The following is a 12,214-nucleotide window of genomic DNA, read 5'->3' as shown; positions in this document are numbered from 1 at the left end:
AAGTGTCAACTCATTATATTTTGAGGATAAAAGTGTTATATCATATTATTTATTTATTTTGCTTTTAAAATAATTTTCTCTTCAATATTGAAGATGATCCTCACTCCAAAAAGTATATCATAAACCCTCAAACATAGGGTAAAGTTTTTATTTTAATTTGATTCTCCATTAATATAAAAATTAAAGATTAATTTACATCATCAACAAATGATATAATTAAGATTTATGTAACTTCTAAAATATTGAAATATTTCGAACACAAATGATGATCTATATATAAAGATGTGTTTGACTAATGATTTAAAAATAAAAACTTTAATAGCATATAAAAATTAATCTCCAAATAATTAAATCACTTTATTAAAATTCTAGTTATCCATTTTTTTTCATACTAGAAATTAATCCAAACACTCCTTAATTACCAAGGAAGAGAAATAGTGAAAGGGTGAGACAATAAGTGTGTGGAGGGGCCATGTGGCTTATCTGAAAAGAGAAAACCAAATCCAATCTTATTCTAACATGATAACATTACAAACAAGAACACTCTAAGAGTTACAACATGTCTCTTCTTTGCTTCAATTCCTTCTCACTCCATTCTCCACTCCCATCTTCTTCATCTTCCTCTATTCTCACCATTGCCACCACCCCATGTAAGTTGGTATCATTTCAATTCTATATAGAGTGATTTGAATTACATTAACATGATTATAGTAGTTTCACTTTAACCAATAATAGGTAACTGAGATTGTTAATAATTTTGTCATGAATTAAACATTTTCTTTGACCCATTTGCCTTAAACATTTGTTGTGTCTATTTATGTTGTTGGGTGTCTTGTATCAGTTTCAAGAACACATTTTTATCCTATTGTTGGTCTGCCCACCAAGTGTTTGAGAAAAGATCAAATTTCAACAACCTTTGTGGTTAAGAGGAGAGAAAGTGCGGTGATTGTTGGAGCTGTTGGGGAAGGTGTTGATGGTACAAGTTTACCGGAGGAAGGTGGTGGGTCGGTGTCAGCTGTTCCTGCTGCTGCGAATGAGGTTGTTTCGGTTGATAAGCTTCCGTTGGAATCGAAGCTCAAGGAGAGGGAAGAGCAGAGGCTGAGGATGAAGTTGGCCAAGAAGATAAGGCTGAGAAGGAAAAGGCTTGTTAGTTAATTGATTCTCAACAAGTTCGGAAGTTAATGGTTGGAATCTAAAAATAATCTTTTGAAACCGAGGATTGAGTTGTGAACAAACGAACCAAAGGGATTTAGTCGTTTTATTACATTGCTTAACTACTGTTTCTGAATTTGGTTTATGTTCATACTATCCAACAACAACAAAAACCCCTTGTGTGTGTGTGAGTATAAGGTGTTTGAAGCTTTGCTTGAAAGATAATCATTGGAAAACGACCTAGGAGTTACTTCCTAGTACTACAATTTTAATTGTTATATTATTTGTATCGGGTACGACCTCGATCACAGAGTACCTTCTTTAAAGTATCCTGGAGAAGAACATATCACATTGACGGATAATGGTGAACCTCGAGACTTCTTAGAAGCTATGCAGACAACTGATAAAGAAGAATGATTAAAGCCATAGAAGATGGGATGAACTCGTTACATGAGAACCACACTTATGATCTGGTGGAGTTGCCAAAAGGAAGAAAAGCCTTGAAAAACAAATGGGTTTATAGGCTTAAAGTTGAAGAAGGAAGCTCAAGAATACAGTACAAAGCTCGAATTATTGTGAAAGGATGTAATCAGAAGAAAAGAGATGATTTTGATGAGATATTCTCACCAATAATGGTGAAGTATTCCTCCATAAGAGTAGCATTGGGTCTAGTTGCTAGCCTAGACTTAGAAGTTGAACAACTTGATGTCAAAATAACTTTCTTACATGGAGACATCAAAGAAGAAATCTATATGGAGCAACCAGAAGGTTATGAAGAATCAAGCAAGGAACACTTAACGTGTCGTTTGAATAAGAGTTATATGGTCTGAAGCAAGCCCCAAGATAATGGTAAAGAAGTTTGAATCCTTCATGACCAAATACAGTTTCAAGAAGACAATTGTTTATCATTGTGTATTCATTAAAAGGTACGAAGTTTATGGTTGAACCTCAATGTGGTTACCTTCCATCCTTTAAATGAAGTATTGTTCATGTTGGAGATTAATATAAAAAACAAAATAAAATAAAAAAGTGAATCAGAATCCTCTCCCGCACTAAAGATGGAAGTTATTCATTTTGCTTTTATTCTTAAGGATAAAAGTGTCAACTCATTATATTTTGAGGATAAAAGTGTTATATCATATTATTTATTTATTTTGCTTTTAAAATAATTTTCTCTTCAATATTGAAGATGATCCTCACTCCAAAAAGTATATCATAAACCCTCAAACATAGGGTAAAGTTTTTATTTTAATTTGATTCTCCATTAATATAAAAATTAAAGATTAATTTACATCATCAACAAATGATATAATTAAGATTTATGTAACTTCTAAAATATTGAAATATTTCGAACACAAATGATGATCTATATATAAAGATGTGTTTGACTAATGATTTAAAAATAAAAACTTTAATAGCATATAAAAATTAATCTCCAAATAATTAAATCACTTTATTAAAATTCTAGTTATCCATTTTTTTTCATACTAGAAATTAATCCAAACACTCCTTAATTACCAAGGAAGAGAAATAGTGAAAGGGTGAGACAATAAGTGTGTGGAGGGGCCATGTGGCTTATCTGAAAAGAGAAAACCAAATCCAATCTTATTCTAACATGATAACATTACAAACAAGAACACTCTAAGAGTTACAACATGTCTCTTCTTTGCTTCAATTCCTTCTCACTCCATTCTCCACTCCCATCTTCTTCATCTTCCTCTATTCTCACCATTGCCACCACCCCATGTAAGTTGGTATCATTTCAATTCTATATAGAGTGATTTGAATTACATTAACATGATTATAGTAGTTTCACTTTAACCAATAATAGGTAACTGAGATTGTTAATAATTTTGTCATGAATTAAACATTTTCTTTGACCCATTTGCCTTAAACATTTGTTGTGTCTATTTATGTTGTTGGGTGTCTTGTATCAGTTTCAAGAACACATTTTTATCCTATTGTTGGTCTGCCCACCAAGTGTTTGAGAAAAGATCAAATTTCAACAACCTTTGTGGTTAAGAGGAGAGAAAGTGCGGTGATTGTTGGAGCTGTTGGGGAAGGTGTTGATGGTACAAGTTTACCGGAGGAAGGTGGTGGGTCGGTGTCAGCTGTTCCTGCTGCTGCGAATGAGGTTGTTTCGGTTGATAAGCTTCCGTTGGAATCGAAGCTCAAGGAGAGGGAAGAGCAGAGGCTGAGGATGAAGTTGGCCAAGAAGATAAGGCTGAGAAGGAAAAGGCTTGTTAGGAAGCGCAAGTTGAGGAAGAAGGGTAGATGGCCACCTTCTAAGATGAAGAAATTGAAGAATGTTTGAGTGATAAAAGTGACAATTACAACATGCTTTTTGCAGGTTTAATTTAACCATCAATCTTTTGTTGTCTTTGTTATCTGTTATTTACTTGCACACAATGTCTTGTGTATTTTGACAATTTTGTTAATTTTGAATCAAGAATGTTTAATGTTAGTGTATGTAGCAGTTACCATTTGGTTCTAATGTTAAAATTGGGGGTTTGGTTTGGAATCCAATCTCAGCATCATCTTTGTAGATGAAAAAATACTTGGTGTATTTGTGATGTTTAATTGATTCCATTCTGGGGTGTTGTTTATATATCTCGGTAATATTTCCCACAAGTTATGTAATCCATGATAAAATTATATCATTCACTGGAAAAAAATGCTGGGTAATGAAAAGAGTTCTGTAATCTGATGCTAGCTTAGGTAATCAATCATATCTTCTTTATCCATATTTTTTGCTGTGATTTGGAATCCACACCACCATCTTTATTTATGAAATGGCTGCAGTACTTGGATGCTCGATTGATCCCGTTGCAGTGTTCTTAATAGCTTGAGAAAGATGAGAAAATGATAGGTAATACAAATCATTAGAGAAATAAAAATAAACCCTCACTTAATTGGTGAAAAAGAGCAGATTTAGCTGTTGAGTTCTTTTAATCGGTATACAAACTAATGGTGAATAATATATTAATCTCTTTTACGCTGATAGTGCATAGATATTACATTACATTCTCTATGTTCTCTATGTTAATGAATGTAAAGTAATGAAAACAAATCATTAGAGAAATAAAAATAAACCCCCACTTAATTGGTGGAAAAAAGCAGATTTCCCTATTGAGTTCTTTTAATCGTGTACTCCTCATTGATTCTATTTCTCCATATAAACTAAGTACTCAAATGCAACATTAAAGTATTTATACTAAAAATATTATAATATTCAATTTACAAAGCTTTAAGCTGCATGATGCTTAGCGTGTCAGACTTCATAAATCAGGATTATTTTACCCCATAGCATTCCATTGTTGCAAAAAAATATTAACTTTTTTAAGAACTTTAGCAGTTTAGTTTATGCAGTAGTATGCAATCGGCTCTAATATTGAAATAGGGGGTTTGATTTGGAATTCAGGCTGCCATCTTCTTTTGGTCCTAGCCAATAAGTATCTTCCACATGAGACAATATCATCTAGTTGAGAACATACGTATAATGTGGTTAACTCTTTTAGTGAATTTTTTTCTTCATATACAAGATTCGAACCTAAGCCATTATCATCTTTATAGCTGAAACGATTGTGCATTTGGATGTTTACTTATCTCACTTGGCAGTACTTTGCTTAGCTTGCGAATTTGTTCTCTAAAGTTATGAGCATTTTAGCTATGAGAGAAAAACAGTAAAGAAATAAAGAGAAAATTGAATCATTTCATTCAGAAAAAAGGACAGGGAATGGAATGAACTATGTCCTCTGATGCTAGCATAGATAAATTAACTCAGTATCTTGTTTTCCTTTATTCAAATTTTGGGAGTAAATGTAAGCAAAAAGGAATTTATTTCAAAATTGTCATGTTTTGGTCTAATAGAGTACATTTTCACGCTTGTCCATGCCATTTTGTTGGTTTCATGTTTCCAGCATGACACTCAATCATGAAGCAATTCTGAAACATTATGATTTGGATTAAAAGTTTGACAATTGCACTATGTGTAGAGAAATATTATATGTCACTGTATCACAAAACAAAGGGGTATACAATTGATTCTCTTAATCGTTACAAATCTTTGTTCACGCCCACAATGTTCAGCACTACGTCTAATGCTTCTCCAAAATCCAAATTATTCAAAAAGTGTAATATTTATACACTATCAATGTAAAAATTTATATACAATCAACATATCATCTACCATTATTTTGTATTACTTTTTTGAAGAGTCAATAGTGATTAAATATAAATGATAGAGGATAGACTCATTGTATAAAATTCATACAATGTGAGTGCAGATATTTTTTTCTCGTATTCAAATATTAAATTGGTTCCTAACCCCACTTTTCCCGTAGTTTTCTGTGTTTAAATGTGTCTAGTTCTGAGCTTATTTGAGGGTGAAGGTGGGGGAAAGTACTAAACATAAAAAAACATTGGTGTGAAGAATGTGTTTTTATGATGCATTATAAGTATAACAAAATTATAGGGGAGACCCTCTCCATTCCATAGGACTATGATAATATATACATACCCCATCATAAACTTAAGAACATTTTGCTAAAGAGATGAAACAAACTCTATGAAAACTAACTGAAATCCAAAGACTGGAACCAGTTAAAGGAGGTGAAGAGGGTTGAGCTTCTTTTTCTAATTAATTACCATCACTTGTCAGCAGATTAGTCAATGTTTTGTCTCTGGTCTTGTCCAATTTTAGCCTCAAGGATGATGAGTCAAACCAATGTATCGCGTCTAAGAATGTTAAATTTGCAGAGTGGGCAAGTTGCTTTTGTTCGAAGCCACTGGCTGATGCATCCACAATGAAAATGGTGGGTACAGGGAAGGCGATGCAGTTCTGCTCCTTCGACATACGAAGATAGGCAGATACAGCATTCCTACAACATAGCGAGAAGCAGTTTAATACTCATTCAGTAGTTTCATAATACAATTCATCTGTATGACAAGTAACTAAGAATCATGGCAAGCAATTTCAAGTCTTAACAGGTTAATGATTTCCATTTTCACCCAAAAATAATTTTAAATAAACCAGTTAGATCAGGATAACACTTCCGGGAGACAAATATTAAATCAAATAGGGTGGTCCATTAGACGAGACTCTCACCAAGTGGGGTATGATGAGGGTACACGTACACAATCTTACCATTACAAGCAGAAGAGTAAACATCTATTGTCCCACTTAGAGTGCCACAACCATGTTCCACTTTTTTCATTGGTTGATTGAATTAGACAAATGATAATAAAAGTGAGTTATTATATTTTCTGACAAATGAAAAAAGAGTGGAAGATGGTTGTGACACACCAAGTGGGATATTACATGCTGTCCCAAAGCAGAGAGGTTGTTTTTTTATGACAAATATTAAATCAATGAAACAACATTATATATTAAAGAACAAAAAAATAAAGGATAAATCCATTGAGGGCTATTGTAATAAATGCATTGCGATGGCAAAATGATCCATCATTTCATTATCCATCTAGTTCAACCATACATAAATCAAATCGAATCCATCCATTTGTCAAGTGGTTTTAGTGATCTGGATTTACTAAATCTATTTCACTGTCCAAGCTTCTATCCAGCACTGCCTTACTATTTTTTCTCTAAATTACTACAAACATGCACAATCTTCGTGCACAGAATGGAGGGAAAGAAGAGGTCAGAATCAGTTTTTAAAAAATAGATCTTAATTTAAAAGGGTATGCCACATATCCATATGCAAAATTGTGCTAATGGGTAGGTTTGATAAAACAGCCACTGAAACTTGAAAGTATTAGGAGCCAATTTAACATGATTAGACCAAAGTTTGTATCTAGTGTAAAACAAATATGATTAACATTCAGAAAGGGGATGCCTGTGCAGTGTGCACAGATAAACATAAAACAGTCTAGAAAGCAATGTGTAAAAGAAATGCTAAACCCAAGGGCTGCCTAAACAATTCAAACAATACTAAAGAATGGGGACTGATATTCGACACAAACCCTCGTGAAAGGTGATAGAACTCTGAAACTTCAAGCAAAATTCCAGTTCTTTTATGTGTCAAACCAAATATTAGAATAACAGAACAAAGCAAACAAGGTATACAGTCATCTAAAACCATCAAAATGATATTAACACTAAAGAACTGCTGAATGGAAGATATATGAGAAGCCACAATACTCACAGAATCATCTGGATGGACAGAAAGTTCACTAGTATAGTTTCCATTGCATGAACCATTGCTTGATTGTTTCTGGTCATCAACCATAACCAATGAATTTGATTGACTAAACCTATACTTAGGAAGTGACATGATATCCTCTTCCGATGCACCTTCTTTGACTCTCATAGCAAACGCTACTGCTATTACTGGGATGGAGCAGATGAGAACAAAGAAAAGTACACATGCCAGCCCAATGCAGAAGATAATAGCAAATACATCAATGGCTAGAAAGATCACTGTTAACCTGCAAGGAATGTGATAAATACATCACCAAGCTTTTAATATACCAAATATTTTTTTAGAAAACATATCACCAAAGAATTATGTTAGATAAGACTCATAAGAGCGTTCTATGTTAGAAGATGAAGTAAGCAAGTATTCAATTAGTAGAATAGTAACCAAGTACAAACTCATTTTTTTGCTTGCCAATACAAAAAGGCTCTAGAACTTAAGATTCATAATATTTTTTGTGTATTTTTTGTTTTTGAGTGTGAGCCTTGCCACAACAGTAAGGTTGTTTGCCTTGTCACCCGTGAGTCATGGGTTCAAATCCCCAAAGTAGTCTCTTTGTTTGCGAGCGCAATGTTCAGTACATCTAACCTCCCCAACCCCACTAGGTGGGAGTAGCATTTTAAATTGCGGTTGAGACTATGATTGTGGTTACTGTGATTGCCGTCATTGCAACGAGAAATTGTTGCCGTTAATTAAAAAAATGTTTTTAAATTTGATGTGACCTAATGCATTTCGATGCGGCCACATCATTAGGATTTAGTATCTCACCGCAATTATGGAATGATGCGGTCGCAGAGTTCACCACAACCGCAATATTACAGCCGCATCATATGAATTGAAGCTTCGTGCATTGAGCCGACATTTTTAGTGTTTTAAATTGAACTTCACAGCCACAATTGTGGCCGCAATATACATGTTCAGACAGAGTACTTCAATTACGCTTTCTTACCATTCACAGCCACTTCCCATTAAAAAAACACAGCCAAATTAAGATTCTTACCAGTATAGACGCGGAGATTCTTCCAAAAGATATTGGTCACCAAGAACAATCCAATAAAATCCAATTGCCCACCACACTGACGATGCTACAGTGTTTACAGGTTCTAACTTCTTCAAAACGCTGAAACCAATAAACAATGGAGTAAACTAAAAGTTCAATCCAAACTAGGGAAAAAACGCAAAACAAGAAAAACCATTAATCTCATACATAATCGGAAATAAAATAGACAAAATTACCGATACAGAGTTGGAGACAATGAAGAATATTGAAAGTATACGAAAACCATGTGGATGACGCAATCAATGGCGTAGCCACATAGCCAAACCCTGAGTGGTGTATTAGGTCGTTCGTCGAGCGTGGTTAGAAGCACGCCGGCGGCGACGATGATGAAGGCGAGATTCCAGACCATGTCAATAACGACGAGAGGCCTCCAGTACACGCAATTGGCATAGTCGTCGTCGACTTCGGTGTCGCCGGAGATGAACATGCGGCGGGGGAGGGTGGTTGTAGGGAAGAGGGGGTTGTTGTTGTTGTTGGTTTCAGGGAAGGTGAAAAGAGGTTGGTGTTGTTGTTGTTGGTCCATGAGTTAGAATGTGAAATAAGAAGATGTTAGTGGTGGTGGTTTCTGGGGAAGGTGGCTAGTGGAGTTAGCAATACTGGAGGGGGCTCGAAAACGAGGTCCCTTTCTGCCTGTGGCTCTTTTCTAATTATGATTATTTTTTTCAACAAATGTCATTCTTAAATATGAGATGAAAGTGTATGCTTAATATAATGGATTATATTAGATAACTTTTATTAAAAAATACAGTAAAACTTAGCAACAAAAAAAGGAGTTTACCATTAAAATAAAATGACCAACATGTGGTATACAATTAAGAAAAAGGTTTCAATATTTAAATGTTTTTTCAGTTTGTGGTGTTATTATATAGAAACAAAATGTGTATTATAATTTTCTAATAAAAATAAGTTCACTCGTGTGATAATTAATATTTAAAAAATAATAATTTACTTTATATTTCTTTAGAACTCATTTCACTATTTATTCAAATGTTATGAGAACCAGATCAAAATGGACAATCTGACCATTGACCAAACTTAAAAATAATTTTAATTTGTTGTCTTCACTAAATAAGGGATTATATCATTTTAAATAAGAGAAATTTTGGTCCAACTGTATAAAACTTAGTTAAACAGTAATAATCCATAAAGTAAACGAATGATTCACATAATTTTCTAAAAAAATGGAATACTACTATAATATTTTATTTTAATTATATATTATATTAATCATTAATTATATATAAAATCATTTTGTCTAACCTGACAATTTAACCATTTAAACTAATTAAATATAATATGAGATACCTTCTAATTTGATGTTCGGATCAGGTTTTACATCATTAATGTATTCTATAAAATATTATAGACAAATTTTATGATCAAATAAATATCTCTATCCATGATGTCATGGTTAATATCTTTTGAATTATGATATTCTAAGTTTTCCTTATAGTCAAGGAAGAATTCCTTTCTATTTTTGTCTCATCATATATCATACTTAAAACCTCAAATATTTGTGAAGTATATTGAATCTCACTTGTAACTTCTATTTTACTACTAATTCAAAAAAAATTAAATAAGTTAAATAAAATTTATATAAAATTGTCTTTTAATTAGACATACTTTATATTTTATATTAACTAATAATAAAAATAAGTATATTACTTCACAAATTTAAAAAAGAATACTAATTCAAACTTTAAATTTATATTAAAGTACTATACAAATGTTTGAAATTTTCATCCCTTACTTGTTTTCATTTCATTTTCCTTATATATCTTGTTTTACTTTCAAACCTACATATTATATTATATTATCATTTAACATTTATAGCTCATGTTATAAGTGTCTTCACATGACAAATATATTTTTAATTCTTTTTGTATTAAAATTATTAATTATAAGTGATGTATTAAGTGTATAAAAATCATGATATTGACTATCCATAAATATTGAATTCTTATATTATATCATTATTATTATATTATGAAATTAATAAGTATGCATTAATAATATAATTAATAATTTTTATATTATTAATGTATTATCTACTATTTATATATTAATTATGATTAATTTTTAAATAAAGATAATATAATTGAACGATGAATAATAATTTTTGACAATGTAAAAATATCTCATACAGTTAGGTCAAACATATTAAATCCTCACATCATATGTTAATATATTTTATTGTATTATATTATACTGTCCTATAATATTATATTATAAAAAAAATTTCCCTAATTTCTCTACTAATATGTCATTATGTCAAAAGTGCTCCCGTTTGAAATGTTAGGATATAGGATAAACTTATTCCAATTTTAAACGATTTAGTACTTGACATAAAATTTAAATATTTATTTTTAAAAAATAACTAGAATCTACAATTTATGACATCTTGGTAAATAAATTTTCGAAAAACTAAAGAATGTCTTATTTTTTAAAACTTATTTAAAAAATTATAAAATATTTCCAAAGACCATTTTCTTAAAATTTGCTCACAAGCTTAGATAGACTTTTTCAAACGTAATCATCACATGATTATTAATCATAAAAAAAACTGATCACAACTTCAAAATTTTAGTATGTTTAAATTAAATAATTAATCAATTATGTTTGTTACAATATAATTATTATTATATTAGTGATCAAACCCATGCTTTGCATGAGTTTGCTTTACATTTTAAACTTGTAATATTCTGCACTTTCATTTATTAAAAAAATGTTAGATTTATTAAATTTTTGTCATATGAAAATATGTTGCTAAATGGGTTGTTTGTTATTTTTAGTGTAATCTTCATATTTATAAAATGCTTAAACATGAAGATTATAACCTTTTTAAGGACCCCACTCTTAATAATGTCACGTACAACTCTTAGTAATAATGTAACGGTCTTAGAAAAGATAAACTTACACTAATTCATTGCCCTTGGCCCTTGTTTATTCTCATTCATAACATGTCTTCTATGAAATGGATTCCTATTTAGTACCAGAATTGTTTTTTAAAATATTTAATTTAAAATAAAAATATAAATATGGATTATTGAAATTTTATTTTTGTGATGGGTGGAGACTCGTCTTTTACTAAGTATTGTTTTCTTTGGAAAACAAAATACCACTTAGAATCTTGGTGTTTTATTTGAGGAGTAGCTTTGCAATAATGATACTTATTATTTGCACCCCATTATCTAATGATTGATGATACTTATTCCCATTCATACAACTTATTTTTTATGTGATCATGTAACCACTAATAACAATTTTTTTAATCATGATTATATGATCTACATTTATTTTAACATTTTTTAATATAAGAATTATTCAAACTTATACATCAACTTGTAATGGGTTACAAATAATATTTTAAACAAAAAAAATATGCACTGAGAATGTAAGAGTTGTATACATTATTATTGTGTCATTCATCATTTGTATTTAATTATCATTAATTCTTCAAAAAGTAATACAAATAAATGGTAGATGATTCAGTGATAATATATAAATCTTTATACTGACAATACATATATATTACACTCATATTTTTTACATGCATAATTGTTGTTTACAAAGTTAATCATCAATGAAATTTAGAGTAAATCTACTCCTTCTTATTCATAACTTATATTAATGGGAAGGAATTTACTTACTTCAAAAGTATGTTTAAATTTTTTACTTTATACATCTTAGTTATTAGTTTTATAAAAATATAATGATTTATATGATTTAAATTAACCAATTAAGTTGAAGTATTAGATTTAAACCATTAGTTTTTTATTGAATCGAT

General features: G+C 30.9%; 2 protein-coding genes across 5 annotated transcripts; one reads left to right on the top strand and one right to left on the bottom strand.

Annotated features, from left to right (window-relative positions):
• LOC109358546 (50S ribosomal protein 5, chloroplastic-like) lies at nt 470–3,761 on the top strand. 3 transcript variants are annotated; one of them, XM_019602842.1, is made up of 3 exons: nt 470–650; nt 842–1,097; nt 3,346–3,761. In XM_019602842.1, the coding sequence occupies exons 1-3, from the start codon at nt 560–562 to the stop codon at nt 3,464–3,466; spliced, it is 468 nt and encodes a 155-aa protein (XP_019458387.1). In that variant the 5' UTR covers nt 470–559; the 3' UTR covers nt 3,467–3,761. The 3 variants fall into 3 exon arrangements, with proteins under 3 accessions (XP_019458387.1, XP_019458386.1, XP_019458385.1); XM_019602841.1 differs by having other exon boundaries at nt 472–650; nt 842–1,142; nt 3,391–3,761; XM_019602840.1 differs by lacking the exons at nt 470–650; nt 842–1,097 and adding an exon at nt 2,720–2,898 and having other exon boundaries at nt 3,090–3,761.
• Nucleotides 5,144–9,058, bottom strand: LOC109358545 (E3 ubiquitin-protein ligase At4g11680-like). 2 transcript variants are annotated; one of them, XR_002108981.1, is made up of 5 exons: nt 8,604–9,058; nt 8,368–8,487; nt 7,317–7,599; nt 5,563–6,032; nt 5,144–5,255 (listed from the first exon to the last, which is right to left on the bottom strand). XR_002108981.1 is itself a non-coding variant. In XM_019602838.1 (4 exons), exons 1-4 carry the CDS (start codon nt 8,948–8,950, stop codon nt 5,871–5,873), a joined length of 912 nt encoding a protein of 303 aa, XP_019458383.1. In that variant the 5' UTR covers nt 8,951–9,058; the 3' UTR covers nt 5,547–5,870. The 2 variants fall into 2 exon arrangements, 1 of the variants encoding a protein (XP_019458383.1); XM_019602838.1 differs by lacking the exon at nt 5,144–5,255 and having other exon boundaries at nt 5,547–6,032.

The sequence above is a fragment of the Lupinus angustifolius genome, chromosome LG10 (genome assembly GCF_001865875.1).
Source record: "Lupinus angustifolius cultivar Tanjil chromosome LG10, LupAngTanjil_v1.0, whole genome shotgun sequence".
Lineage (NCBI taxonomy): Eukaryota > Viridiplantae > Streptophyta > Magnoliopsida > Fabales > Fabaceae > Lupinus > Lupinus angustifolius.
The sequence above is the reverse complement of the archived record's forward strand: the minus strand, read 5'-3'. Positions and strand labels throughout refer to the sequence as shown.